Here is a 14,666-nt window from a genome sequence, read left to right as displayed (position 1 = left end):
AACGGGCAAGAATGTAGCTCCTGGCATACAAAACTTTCAGTCTTAATTTCACGGATCCATCCCCTCATGTCAGCATCTTGCTTTCCCGCCCAAAGCTGCAGAGAATTATTCAGGACATCTCCAGACTCCAAGTTCGACAGCCAGGCCTTGGGTGGAAATTTCTGTTTTTCTTTCTAATGGCTTCAGCAGGTAAACCAAGGTGCCTGGTGTCATCAGCGGGGAGTGTCGGGGAAATAAACTGGATTGCATAACAAGGAAAGCCTGTTGCTTCTTTGCCATGCAAACCTATCAATTATTTCCATTAGGCTGAGAAGTTTTCCAGGAATGTTCCATAACGTTCCATCCTCCTTCGGTTAGGTAAAAAGTTTGGCGTACCTTTTTAAGGAGAAGAGAAAGTGGGTGGAGACTAGTTCTTGTAGCAGATATTTAATGACAAGCTAGCTGTGAGTATCTGTGCTGAAGTCCCATCTTTCCTTATACAGTTCTCTTTCCGCACTGGCTTGGCATCACAAAGGAATATATAAACTCTCTTCTTGAGGCTGTTTCAGTCACAGACCTGTTGTCATTATGGAAGCAAAGTCCCACCTGGAGAAATCTGAGATGTCCCCCCCGCAACCCATATTACCCATTTCTCTGCCCACAAACCTGGTGAAGAATTTCCAAAGGCCATTTGAAACAACCTAGATAGTTGGAAGAAATCTCTAATGACCACTGTAATGTTGAGGACTCTGTAAAGGACGATGGTTGCCTAAGCCATTTAACACTCCCTCCCTTTAAAAGGCAGCAAAGTGAGATTGACACACTTGCAATTACACAATGCCCTCCTGTCAGCCTTGTGAGGTAGTCCAGACAAGAAGCATGCCCAGGTGAACTAATTCTAATTTATTGTAAGGTTGCATTAACAGAATCTTGCAAGTCTGAAAGTACGTTTCTCCCCCCTCACCTTTACAGTACAAGAAACTAGGGAGGGTCCCTTCTGAGATGTTTGTCACACCCCCATTCCTTCTCCGGGCTCAGCTGCCTCTTTTTCTGACTGTTACCTAGTTTCTGTCTCTTCCTCCTGTCTCCCAAGGTCATTCTCACATACCATAGACAGGACAGCAGTTCCCTGGTGCCCTAGCAAAGGTTATTGATTCCCAGAATTTTTTAAAAAATTAATTATTCCTTGGCTAGCAAAGAACAGGGCAATAGCAGCAGGCTTCAGGTAGTCTGCTCTTAGACAATAATTGGCAATTGCCAGCAAAAAACAAGTCAGCAGGGCTGGTTGGCCTGTTTTTTGCCAGCAAGCAAGAAACAAGATGTGTGTTGCAGCATCTGAGCATGTGCAATGGCATCTCTGTGCAAGTCCCCATAGCAGCATCAAGATGCAGGCACGCAAAGGAGAGACTTGCACAGTGACATCATTAGCTGTTCTGTTTTGTTGCAGAACCTCCTCCTACCACCACCACAGTTCTTCTCCCCAGTGGGAAAAGGAAGATGAAATAAGCAGTTGCCAGTGAAGGGAGGAGAGAGGGGGAGAGGGAGGGGGGAGGCTGAATTACCACTGATATTTACAAAGTGAAATCTGTGGATCCTGTGCAACGGAAGGGAAGGGAAGGGAAGGGAAGGAGGACAGTGAGAAGGAAGGAAGGGAAGGGAAGGGAAGTTCAGATAAGATGCATCAGCCAGTCCCATTAGCTTTAGGATGGAGGAAGGGAGCAAAGGTATTTTTTAATTTTTCTTCCTGGGCAAAACATTGTGGTCTCAGGGATCTCTCTTGGCTTCCTTCTCTGCAGACATGACGATGTCATTGGCAAAATTGCCCTGGGCAAAGAGGAGATTTCATCTCAGCCGAGGGGTAAGTGCTTTGGGACACCCCTAAGGGTCGCTCTGCTTGATGATCGCACTCAGTGGTCCTTGGCTGAACTTGCAAGGCTAAGCGGAGTTTGCTCTGGAGAGCATTTGGATGGGAGGCCACCCAAGGAATCCAAGGCTGGAGGCCAAAGTAGGAAATAGAAGATGGTGGGAGACCCATTTCTGTGCTGTGGCAAAGAAAACGATGCTGCAAAAATAATAAATTGGCATTATAGTCACATATGGGCAGAAAATCTCAGCATTTCCCCCCCCTCCTGGTACCCCTCCATTATGTTGATGATGGACCCAACACATCAGGGTTGCCTCCTATTTGTGGGATCCTCTTGGCCAAAATAGATCCATTGATCTTGGATTTTTTTTCTGATGATTTCTAGTGGCTTCTACTGTTGGTGTTGGTGAATTTGAACCATCTTTCTAGGATCCACTTTCTGCTAGAAGCTGGTAACCCCTAATGTTAGGTGACTGCTGTTAATTGTGGACAGCATCCAGCAGACCCCTTTGCCCATTTTTTAAACAAGTTCTTCATTTCTTCTCCCCATCCAACCTTTCTTCTACCTTGTTATGCATCTTTTCTAACAGTCACAGTCTGATTCCCTTGCCCTGCTGGGTGTCCCTTCTGGAAAGCATCCTTCTTGTTGGTGTTTGCTATTCTTGGACAGCTCCCTGAAATTAAGTGGCATCATTGCAAACGAAGCAATTCATGCACCAGGGTGCTCTACTTGGAGTTGAAAGGAATGGGAAGGAGGTGTGGGGCAGATTCTCTGCACCTGTGGGAGGCGGGAACTCGCCAAGGGTGAGCTGAAACAGAAGCCAGGCTTGCCCTAATTCCCTTTGTGGCAGGAATCGATAGCTGGATCAACTTGAGCCCCGTGGACCCCAATGAGGAGGTGCAGGGGGAAATCTCGCTGGAGTTGCAAGTGGTGGAAGAAGCTCATCAACGGCTACTCTGCTGCCATGTCCTCGAAGCCAGGTAAGGCAGGAGAAGGAAGGTAGATCTGCAGATGGAGTGGGAAACTGGCTGCATTTCCTTGGGAATAATCTGGTTAATGGGGAGGACATGTTGGCAGTAGGCACATCTAGAGATAAAAGTGAGGCTATCCTTCTCTCTTTTTTGGACCTACCCCCCACCTTGGTCTCTTCTCCATTTATGGTCACCCACCACTCCCTGTTTCTCCAATAACCCTTGTGCTTCTTCTAAGAAAACCTTTGCTGGATCTCCACCAGCCTTCTGTGTTGTGGAGTATCCCACTGCATGCTTTCGGAAGCTCCCCAGCGTAGGACTAGAGGACAAAGGCCATCTTTTCCTGCTGTTTCTCAGGAATTTCCTGCTTAGGAAATTAAGCAGAAAAGCTAAATGAGATATTTTTATTCTGTGATGAACATAGGGGATAGCTCTTACGATGCAGATATTTTCAAAAGCTTCATCTAGCAACATCTGGCTAGAAGAAGAAAGCTGGGCAACTGGACGCTTTCCAGTGTGTGGAGTTAATCAGCACACTGCCATGTAGTAACACGAAGTTTAATCGCAAAACATTCTTCTCATGCTTTATGGGGCTTACTCGATTTGTCTCTCTTACTTGTGTAGATGGTCTTTATTAGTAAGCACCACATTCCTTACTTCATGTGTCCTAGAGTACAATGCATGCCTTCCGTTCGTATTTCTATAGACACCTTTCTTCCAAAGCATCATCATCCGTACATCCATACAGAAGGCCTCTGATTCAGGAGGAAGGAAAGAACCATCCATGTTTGTAGCCACTGAGACCCAGATTCTCCCTGGACAGATCAAGTCTCCCTTTTCAAAGCATCTGAGTTGGCTTTCTTCATCCTATTTGCTGGTAGCCAATTCCACAGTTTTGACCCATGCACTGCGGGGGAAAATCTGCTTTTCTGCCAGCCACAAATCTCCTTACACTATTCCCATTGGATGAGTTCTTCAACTTCTCTCTCTCCATGATCCCCCCGTTCTGTTCCTTCCATCGCCTCCTCTTCCTCCCCTCCCCTCCCTCCCTAATGACCGGCCAGATTGTCTTTCCAGAGCTCTTCATCGATCTTTTGCTGAAAGGTTTTGAAATTAGCTGGGCCCTTGTGGAGAGCCAACCTGAGTGGGACAACCTGCCAGCAATTCTTTTCAGACCAAGAGGAGCAATCATGCCACCCCCACCAGTGAAAATACAGAAGGTGCTGTAATAGAGAGGTGTTGTGGCTGCTGAAAGGGAGTGTGATTATTTTTCTCTGCAGTCTCCCTTAGAAAGTGAGACAATTAACAGTTTATGATTTAAAAAAAAAAGCTGTGAACATTTTTGGCAGTGCAAGAGGCGGGAGAAAGAATGGAAAGTTAATTGTAAATCCCTTTGGTTTGACTGAACTTTGGGTGGAGATAAAATTTCATAACTTGCCACCCATAACTCGCAACTGATGAGGCTGTTGGAGGTGATCCAGGATTCTCCAGCATTTTAGTTCAGTAAGCTAAAATATGCCTAACTTTCTTACATCAAAACTTATCCCTTTTTGCTGCTATTTTGCTTCTTCCTGTCCTTCGGAAGTTATGTGATTTCTATTACACGCAAACTGGAAAACTGTGGTTAACAGCTTCCAAACAAACTAGGATCCATATCCTGTTTGCGAATAACTGGTCATTCTTGGTTTGTAATGCAACAGAAAATCAGGGTTCACCAGCTCTTCGCTGGAATGAGTCTCAGTAGATGGCATATCCACTGATGACTGCCTTAAGGTAAAGGTAAAGGTTTCCCTTGACGTAAAGTCCAGTCGAATCCGACTCTAGGGGGCGGTGCTCATCTCCGTTTCTAAGCCTTGGAGCCGGCGTTGTCATAGACACTTCCGGGTCATGTGGCCAGCATGACGACTCGGAACGCCGTTACCTTCCCGCCGAAGCGGTACCTATTGATCTACTCACATTTGCATGTTTTCGAACTGCTAGGTGAGCAGGAGCTGGGACGAGCAACGGGAGCTCACCCCGCCGCGCGGTTTCGAACCGCCGACCTTCCGAATGATGCCTATCTTGATGTTATTTTTTCTCTTTTTTCCCACCTGCCTGATGCTGAATTTTCCATTTCATGGCCCGCTAAATGCATGGCATTTCAAAGCTGCAGAACTATCCGTTTTATAGGGGGTGGCTGCTAAGGAAAGAAGTGTGCTACTCAAACCTGTGAGGAAAATTGATCTCAAAAATCAAAGCCAATCAAAATCAGGCCAAAGATTTTTCTGTTGCTTGAGAAATTGACTAGGGAACCCACCCAGCATCAAGAAGATGGTAGGAACTGCAACTAGAGGGGCTGAATTTTGGTTCCCCAGGAACTGAGATGCAGAAAAAAAAAATTTTTTTCCCCTCTCTTTCCTACTTTGATTTCTTTGAACTCAGCTTGCCAAACTGAAATTTTCCAGAATGATGTATGAACGATCAAGCCTGTGGTTGTTAGGATTCTACCACCACCCTCCTTAGAAAATCAAATACTCTTGAAAGTCATTAGAGAGAAGAGGTTGGCATAGATTTTGGAGATTTTCCTGCGTTTTTAATCATTAATTCTGATTTATTTATTTAATATCATTATTTTTGTAACAAAATAATCGTTCATCTTAAAAAAAGAGAAACTTTTAAAAAATGCAAACGAAAAAACACAAACTAAGGAAAAGGAAAAAAATCTTATATTATCAATATTCACTGGTTTACCAATGAATTCACTACTACAATATAAACAAGATATTATTTTAAGATATCACAGAATCCCTGCTGTAATAACGCATACTGCTGCATCCTTTGGTAGAAAATATTGCCTTTTCCAAAACAGAGAGATCACACATTTCTAACAACCATTCCTTGACATCTAGAATAATATCACTTTTCGTATTTCTTACTACAATTCTTTTTGCCACCCCCCATCCTCAGTACAACCACAATTCCTGATAAACAGTCAAATTCCAAAGCTTTGGGATGTAATTCGACATTGCATTATCATTTTAACATTTGAAGATTTCCCCATAAATCTACTAATATACAGTCATACACAACCCCCAGAAGATACTAAATGATCACATGACCATATCAATTGGGTCAAGGCACCCTCGAATTTCTTTCACCTCCAGCTTAAAAAAATCTGTGTCCATCCTTTCAAATTCATTCCCTGGGGAATCTAATATTCCCTAAATACAATTTCCTGCATTGTTTGGATGTAGAGGGTGGCTGCAGCAAGACTGGTATCTCTTTATGCAAGTTGGAAATGGGTGCGTTGAACGTGGCACCTCATGAGGACTATGCCATGAGCTTCCAGATCAGGAAGGAAGCAGTGGTGTTCTAAGTGACCTCTGATTGAGGTGTCTTTTAGGCCATTTGTCCCCAGAGCCAAGGAAGCATCCTGCTTCTGTGGAAACCAGTGGGCACTGACTGGCAAAAGAGTGGGTAACTGTCTAACGATGCTTGGCAGCAAAGAGATGAGTGCAGTCAAGGATGTTCTGGAGGAAATGCATCGTGTTAATAAAGATGACTGAACTGTGCAGGTCTGCCCTCTGTTTTGGGGGAATGGGAAACATTTGCAATTCCAGGTGTATGCTGATTCTCACTGCCTTTTTTGGGGGGGGGGTCCCCCATAGGGATTACACATATATACACACGCACACACAGACAAGTTTTTCTTTTTTTCCTATTTTTATAAAGCTGTGGAACTTTCTGTCGTATATCTCAACAACAACCCAGTGTTGGCTATATATTGGTTTTAATTCAGTACCTGAGTCTGCTGTTAAAAGAAGATCTCCCCGTGGTGGGCATAGGCCTGTCAGGTGATGACTCAGAGTTGGGTCCTCTCCGGAGCTGCCCTGGACTTCTGGAATGCCATTGTTGGCTGGGTTGAGGGAATCAACATCTTTGGCAGCTCTCCAAACTCCATTAAAACAGGTTTTTCATTGTTGGCGCTTTCCATTTTAGTTTTAATGTCAATTAAAATTTAATTAATTAAGATTTGAAGGTGGGCTTGTTTTTATTGAACAGTTGAGAGATGTTGGTGGTCCTTGTGGATCGTGAACATATTCTAAACATTAGATTTAAGAAATCACTTTTGCAAAGTTCCCATAAGTTAGTGAAATTCCCACCCCACCCCACCCCACCCCACCCTGAGATACTTCCTGGCTTTGATCTGCTCTTTCCTTCTTCCCCTTAGAGATCTAGCACCACGTGATCTCTCAGGCACTTCAGATCCCTTTGCCCGTGTACTGTTTAATGGGCAGATCCTGGAAACAACTGTGAGTATCTTTGGATGCCCTTCGCCTGTTAGGGCAGAGATGTTGGGTAGATTCTGAATGGGAGAGAAACCTAACATTGATCGCAGTGGTTAAAACCAGGGAATTGATCCATGGGCCAGGCAAAGCCACAGCTTTAAAAAGGAATTATAGGCCAAGATGCCCAGTACATTTCCCAGTAAAAATATTATAGCGCAAGTCCTCCAAAGGTTCTACTAGACATGTTTTCTCCAACCTAGCTATCTTCCAGATGAGTAACCCATCATCATCATCATCGTCATCATCGTCATCATCATCATCATCGTCATGAGTTCAACTCCCAACCACTTTTAGAGTACTTGCTTGTAATAGAAAAAAATGATGTTCTGACTTTGGGTTTTAGTGATTCAATGGTCTGTTGTAATAGAAATAATGTTATGATAGGTTAATTAATTGTAAGAGATTAGATTTGTAAATTTATCTATATTTGTATTGGAGAAAGCTGGAAGTCACTTTCTGTTTTCTTTCTGTCGACACTTTTATAGTTTTTTTCTTTTTTCTTTAGCTCTGTTTTCTATCTGTTCTATATTCTCTTTTTTGTATCTTAACTATACTTTGAAAATAATGAAGTTTTATATAAAAAATTTAAAAAAGGAGTTCAACTCCCAGAACTGTCAGCAATGGCCCTGCTGAAATCCACACATCAGCATGGCACACAGATTGGCAGAGAGGGAAGTAGACTCTTTAAGGAACATCCACAATTATTTATTAATTATTTTGCTGATCAATTTTTTCCACTTCAATTTAAAAAAAACACAACCAAAGCAGGAACAATGACAAACCATTGGCCCTTAAATGAAAAACAATTTCATCAAAAGCAATTCCATTAAAATTGTCTAAACCAGTGATTCTCAAACATTTTGGTCTCAGGACCCCTTTACATTCTTAAAAATGATGGAGGACCCCAAAGAGCTTTGGTTTATGTGGGTTATAGCTAGCGATATGGACTGTATTAGAACTTAAAGCTGAGAAATTTAAGAATATTTATTTGACTTCATGGACCCCTTGAAAGAGCCTCAGGGTCCCCCAGGGGTCCCCAGACCACCCTGAGAGCCACTGCTTAAAACCATTGATTGTCACCCTTGCAAGGTAGTCCAGAGAAGAAGCATACCCAGGAGTACTAGCTCTATCTTTATTGTAAGATTACATTAACAGAATCTTGCAAGTCTGAAAGGACATCTTTCCCCCTCCCACCTTGCCTTTACAATCCAAGAAACTAGGGAGGGTCCCTTCTGAGATGTTTGCCATGCCCCTGTTCCTTCTGTGGCCTCATCTGCCTCTTATCTGAACATTGCCTAGTCTGCAGCTCTTCCTCCTGTCTCCCAAGGTCATTCCCCCATACCATTACATTGATACCCCTCAATATGTTTAAAACCATCAAAAAGTGAAAGACTGGGAAGCATATGGAACTACATTAAAAGCCACAAAAGTCCAATATTGGGGTGAACTGATTTGTCTTAAGCTGTTGCCAAATACTTAAAAAACTTGGTAACAGCTGCACAACTGGGCACTTGTGGCAACATTGCCCTGTGTCAGGTCAACAAAGCCCTGGAAAATGCAGTGCCCTTATGAGGAGATCCCCTTAGTTAGTGGGCATAACGTAAGCATTCCCCAATTGAGAACAGCTTCATATATAAATGACCGACTGAAATCTTACCTATTATCAGTGAAGAGATCTGTCTGTTTGCTGGATCACAAGATCCCTGTCAGAACAAGAATCAGAAAGTCTCAGCTTTGATGGACGCCAGGATACACTGGTTCTAAATGGAAAATAATTCCATTACTGGAATGTTCATAACCCCATGCCATTCATCTCAATAAATCTTGCTAAAGAAAACTCCGAAAGAATCACTTTGGGTTTTAGGCAGTTGCCAAAGAGTGTTAACAAGACAACAGGCAATCTTTTAGATCTCCTAAGCCATAAAAGGCTTCATACGTTATAGCAAATACTCATTTCAGCTCAGTAGCAACATGGCAGCTTTGTGTTACCTTGGCAATCGGCTACCCTTTTCAGCAACTGTGCTGCAAGAGCTGTGACTTGCAAGACAATCTCAAGAGCGGTCTCCCCAGAATGCAGAGAAGATGGCATCCTGCACACTGAAGGCCGAGCCCCCCACATTATCTGGGAATAGAAAATGTTTCAATCAATGAATATATTGTTGTCCTGTTGATTCCAGTCTATACTGTGTTCTATTCTTCTGCTTTGCTTGCACAGTGCTTAGCTACAGGGACCTACCAAATTAAAAGACTTAAAACTTTCCTGGAATGGCTGTTGGCTCTGCATGGAGCATAGTCACATCCTTAGAAAATATAACTGGTGAGACACTGGAGTCCAAGGCTTTGTTTGGAAAAGCAGGCAGACACAAAGGAGGGCTTTAAGTAGAAAGCTCACCTTACCCTGTTTTGTGACTCTTCAGATTATCAAGAAGACCCGTTTCCCACGTTGGGAAGAGATGCTGGAGTTTGTCCTGGAAGAGGGGGCTGACTCCAAGACTCCCCTTGTTGTAGAAGTCTGGGACTGGGACATGGTGGGCAAGAACGACTTCCTGGGGCAGGTAAGGAAAAAGGAGGACCCACCCAGGGGTGACCCTTGGCTTGAGCTTAACCAAGCACCCAACAGTGAAGGAGACCTAGGAGAATGTCCAACCAACACAACTCTTTAGCTTAGAGGTTGGCATGCTGCCCATGAACCCCATTTTTGCAGCACCCTGTATCTCTTCCAATTATAACTGCTGGAAATCAGTCAAATGATCTCTGAATTACATGGTTTTGGAGAGTTGCACAATGATTTGAACTGTCAACTCACCCAGTTGGATAGGAACATTCAACCCACTAAGCTACTACTTCCCTGAAAAATTGAAGAGAGATTAAAACTAATCCATTGTAGCATGTTGGGTAAATGTAGCTGCTGTGCCGGCTCCTGACTTGGGTCAGTGTGTCATGTGAATGCACACTGTCCTAGATTTCTAAGCTGAATGGTGGAACTGAGCACCATCAAGCTATCTTTTCCAGATGGTCTCTTTAAAATGGACCAGCAGAGTTGCCAAAATCCATAAGGCAGATCCTCAGGTGCTGTATCTGTAAGCCAGTTTTCTCAAATATGGTATCAGCTCCCATAAGAACCCAACAGGAAGGCTGTTGACCCACTGGTTGGGGGATTATGGGAATTGAAGTCTGGAAAGAAGCATTTGCTTTGGGCTCTCCTCTGGGACATGTGACATACTCAGATTTCTTGCCCGTCTTGTTTTCTTTATAGGAGGAGTCCATGACTATAATCCTCAACAGCATTGTATATACAGACTTCCCAAATCTTGGGTGAAGCCCCCAGACACTTCTCCAAAGATAGTGCCAGATTGCCACTTTTATTGGGAATATGGGAATATACTGAAAGTATTTGTTATCAATTGTTTCATTTCATTTTGCAGCTTCATTCAGACAAGATTTTGTCCTAGCTCCACCCACTTTTTAATTATTTGTTAGATTGTTGTCCTGCCTTTTTCTTCAGAAGTTCAAGGTGGCATTGATAGTTCTCCCTCCTGCTATTTTCCCCACAAGAACAATCCTGTTAGGTGGCTTAGACAGAGAGAGAGAGAGAGAGAGAGAGAGAGAGATCCTGGTCCAATGTCATTCAGGGAACTTCTTGGCTGAAGATGGACTAAACCTGGTTCTCCCTGTTCCTAGTCCAGCACCTTCACCACTACGCCACTCTGGCTAATGGGCTGAGAGGGAGAGACTGTCCCCCCAAGTGATCCAGGGAGCTTCCATGCCCAAAGGAGGACTAGAACCTGGGTCTCCCCACTCCTGGTTCAGCACCTTCTCCACTGGATCACATTGGCTCTTGGGTTGAAAGAGGGACTGACCCAAAGTCCTCCAGGGAGCTTCAGTGGCTTAGCAGGGACTAGAACTTGGGGCTCCCTGCATCTAGTCCAACACCTTCACCACTGGAGCACCCTCGCTCTTGCCCTCAGTCCTCAAGGGCCCAAAAGTCCTCAAGGGAGACTTCATTGCTGAGGGGGGACTGGAACCTGGGTCTCCCCGCTCCTAGTCCAGCACCTTCACCACGACACCACCCTGTCTAATGGGCTGAAAAGGAAGGACTGGCCCAGAGTCCTCTAGGGAGGTTCCATGGTTGAGAGAGCACTAGAACTTAGGCCTCCCCATTTCTACGTGAACATTTTCACTACTTTCTTGCCTTTGTGTCCTGTCTAAGATAGAATCTGCTCCAGCATGGAAGATGAAGTTGAATCAACATCCCACGTTCTGTTGAGTTGTCCACTGTACCATATCTGGGACTCTGAATTCAGATCACATCTCTTAGCTAATCCTTCTGGCTGTTCTATCAAAGAGAGTGCATTCTTCTTAGCTGATAAATATGCCGACATCGCGAAGTTACAAAATATTGTTCAGTCACGATGGCTATAAGGAAATAACATACATAAGATGTGATAGATATTTTCCATCTTATATGGCAATTAGCCATATATTCTTGTTTTCAGCATTTGCATTTGGTATGTGCGTTTTTTTTTTCTGAAGCAGCAGAAAAATCTTTGATCTTGGTCTGGGACTGCAGGTAAATAAATAAAGGAAGGAAGGGTTTTAAGCTGCAATTTAACTCTGATCTCTGTGTTTATCTGCATTTTCCTTGTATCCATGCAGGTCAAGTTCTCTCTGGGCACTGTGCAGAAGACCATTCCCAAAGGCTGGTTCCGCTTGCTTCCTCTGCCCAGTGCAGGGGAGGATGCTGGGTAAATAAGAGGTGGTCTTGATGAAGCATGCAGGGTTTGGGATCTGAGCACCCTCAGCCAAAATACCATGTCTCATTTCAGAAGCCTGTGTGAATTACTTCTGTAGCTGCTGGTCAGGAAGCTGCTGAGCCTAGTTCAGGTTTAAGGAGATCAAACAAGAGAAAGTTTGATGTAGCAGTTAAAGATGCCGGACTAGGAGTGGGAAGATCTGAGTTCTAGATCTCCCTTAGGCACCAAGCCAGTTGGATGACTTGGGGCCTCTCAGCCCTAGGAAGAAAGCAATGGCAAGCCACTTCTGAAAATATTGCTCCAAACTGTCTGGATCTGACTTTCACAGACCCCCTTTGGCCACTGTGTTTCTTAATAAATGCAAGGACACCATGTGCTGGAATGTCTTTGAAGTGGTCATATTCGATGGAGGACAAGATGAAGTCAATTTCTCTTTCGTCCAAGTGAAGAAGAACCATAGAAAAAACACAGAAGGATTTTGGAGGGGATGGTAATAGGTATTAATGGGAATCAAGATCAAGGCCTTTGTTCTGTTTGCTCATTCTTACTATATGTCAGTCTTGCCTTGAAGAGCCAGTTCTTGATTTTAAACACTAGCCTTCCTTTGTAATCCTTTCCACCTTCTTCACAAAGCATAACACAGAGGTTAGATCATGGATTTGCCCATCTGCTCTGCTTGCAGGGGGAAACTGGGGGCACTGAGGTTGCAGGTTCGGCTTGCCGAAGATAGGATCTTGCCTTCTAGCTACTATCAACCACTCATAGACCTTCTGATGGAGTCTGTCTTGTGCCCCCCGGAGGTGGGTAGTTGAACAGAAGCTATATAAAGAGGAACAAACTTTGTTGGATTATTTAATGTGGGAAGAAATGGGGGATTAAAAAGAGACATCCTAAGTATGGGGCAAAATGAATGTGAATAAGGGAATGAATGTAAGCCCATGGTTGGTTTTAGTTGTGGTTTTTTGGGGGGGGATAATTCATGTTGGCTGGGTATAGAGATAATGCTAAGCCATAAATTATAGCTTAAAAACTACAATGGATCTGGATTCACACATCAGGTTAAACCTCAACCAGAAAAATTATATTAGGTTTAGCATGATGTCCGAACCCAACCAATATAACAGGAAAATATATCAAGCTAAAATAATGATAGCTCTTCACATAAATTGTATTTAGAGCCAAGAGTTGTTAGTTCCAGGTTTGGTATCAACAGGTGCAGTGCAAGCAGGAAGGAACAAAGTTCTCTCTCTCTGGATAATTTGAGATTACAGGACCTTGGAGAGTGTCCTAGGAGAGCAGGAGTTGCTCTTGAGAAGTCCATCTCAAGTCTGAAGTCTTGAGATGTCAAGAGCTACTCATTCTCACACGGGATTTGCATCAATAATGCACACATTCATGTGAAGTTTCAGTTGAAAGTCAATTTGATCCAATTATTATTTCAAGCCAAACCTTCAGATCAGTACAGTGGATGCCTTTGAATTGACTCAAGTAGTCGACACTTTGGCAGATGCACACACTTCAACAGATCAGATAAAAAATTCTAATTCAATCAGTGTGATGATCTGAAGCACAAAACTGAATGAAGTCACAAACTGAATTGATTCAATTATTTGAATCAAATGGCAGATTCAAATTAAAGCTTACCTGATTTGCAGAGGACTATTATGGACCCATAAGATGACTCATACATGTAGTTACATTCCTCCATCAACATGCTCACCAAATGATTATACTCCAGGCCCTTTTCAGCACCAGGAGGGCAAACTTAAAATACACCTAAACACAGGTGTGTGCACATTACTGATAGATATTGTGTTACTCTGCAGGAAGCAGATGACCTGACCCCACTGGCCCTTCTGGAAGAAGTATGTTTGGCGGAAAGTCGTCAAGATGTATCCACCAAGCTTGTCAAGATCTTCCTTGGGCAGGGTCTGGTTATACCCTTCTTGGATTACCTAAATTTCCGTGAGATTTCAAGAACAAGTAAGTGCTGTCCTATATCAAGTTGGATTTCGATAGAGTGACCTAGGACCCAGCCAGAAAGTTAGCCAAGGTTGCACCCAACCACTGTATGCGATGTCAAATCAGCAGGGCTGTTTTGGGGGGGTGAAATGGATGCCTTAAACCTAGTTTTAAATTGTGTGAAATCTAAGTAGTCATGAAAGAATTGAAACGTGAGCCCAGAAGGTTACAGTGAGTGATGGGGAAATGTTGAATTGCCTATTTTAAACGCAAGATCATGGAAGAGGTGCGTGGGCTGCTGGTGATGGTAGAATGCCAAATGCAATGAGAAATGATGATCATAGGCATCACTTACTCACCTTTAATAATTAGAGGAGAAATGTCCAATTTCTGCGTGTTCTTTTTGCAGTGGATCCCAACACTCTCTTCCGCTCCAACTCATTAGCCTCCAAATCCATGGAGCAATTCATGAAGGTGAGTGAGGAGTAGAAGAACACAGAGAGGATGATTTGGATGGGGAAGGTTGAAGCAGAAGGATCTGTCTCAAAATTGCTAGAAAGAAGTCTAAACTATGAATCACAGAATATGTTTCAACTTGATGGTGCCAGGTTTTTGTGGGAACTGATTCCTATGCCAATTTGGGGGTGGGGGGGTGCGATGTGGGTAAAGCTGAATGTTGACTGTATAAGTTGCCATTGTAGAAAGAAGGGTATATAAGATGGCAAACATCCAACCATAAGATAAGGCAACACAGCCTGTGTGAAAATGTTTCATTATACCCTGGGGTAGTGATGGGCATCATGTAGT

At 43.5% G+C, this 14,666-nt stretch overlaps 1 protein-coding gene across 1 annotated transcript in view; it reads left to right on the top strand.

The window, feature by feature from the left end:
• RASAL1 (RAS protein activator like 1) overlaps positions 1-14,666 on the top strand; it is a 51,620-nt gene that overhangs the window by 13,848 nt on the left and 23,106 nt on the right. Inside the window, exons 4-11 of the mRNA XM_063315571.1 lie at positions 1,776-1,837; positions 2,695-2,824; positions 7,026-7,107; positions 9,561-9,698; positions 11,800-11,888; positions 12,580-12,697; positions 13,724-13,880; positions 14,269-14,333. Of these exons, the coding sequence (XP_063171641.1) occupies positions 1,776-1,837; positions 2,695-2,824; positions 7,026-7,107; positions 9,561-9,698; positions 11,800-11,888; positions 12,580-12,697; positions 13,724-13,880; positions 14,269-14,333 (841 nt within the window). The remainder of the gene's footprint in view (positions 1-1,775; positions 1,838-2,694; positions 2,825-7,025; positions 7,108-9,560; positions 9,699-11,799; positions 11,889-12,579; positions 12,698-13,723; positions 13,881-14,268; positions 14,334-14,666) is intronic.

The sequence above is a fragment of the Candoia aspera genome, chromosome 15 (assembly GCF_035149785.1).
Source record: "Candoia aspera isolate rCanAsp1 chromosome 15, rCanAsp1.hap2, whole genome shotgun sequence".
NCBI classification, from domain to species: Eukaryota; Metazoa; Chordata; class Lepidosauria; order Squamata; family Boidae; genus Candoia; species Candoia aspera.
The sequence above is the reverse complement of the archived record's forward strand: the minus strand, read 5'-3'. Positions and strand labels throughout refer to the sequence as shown.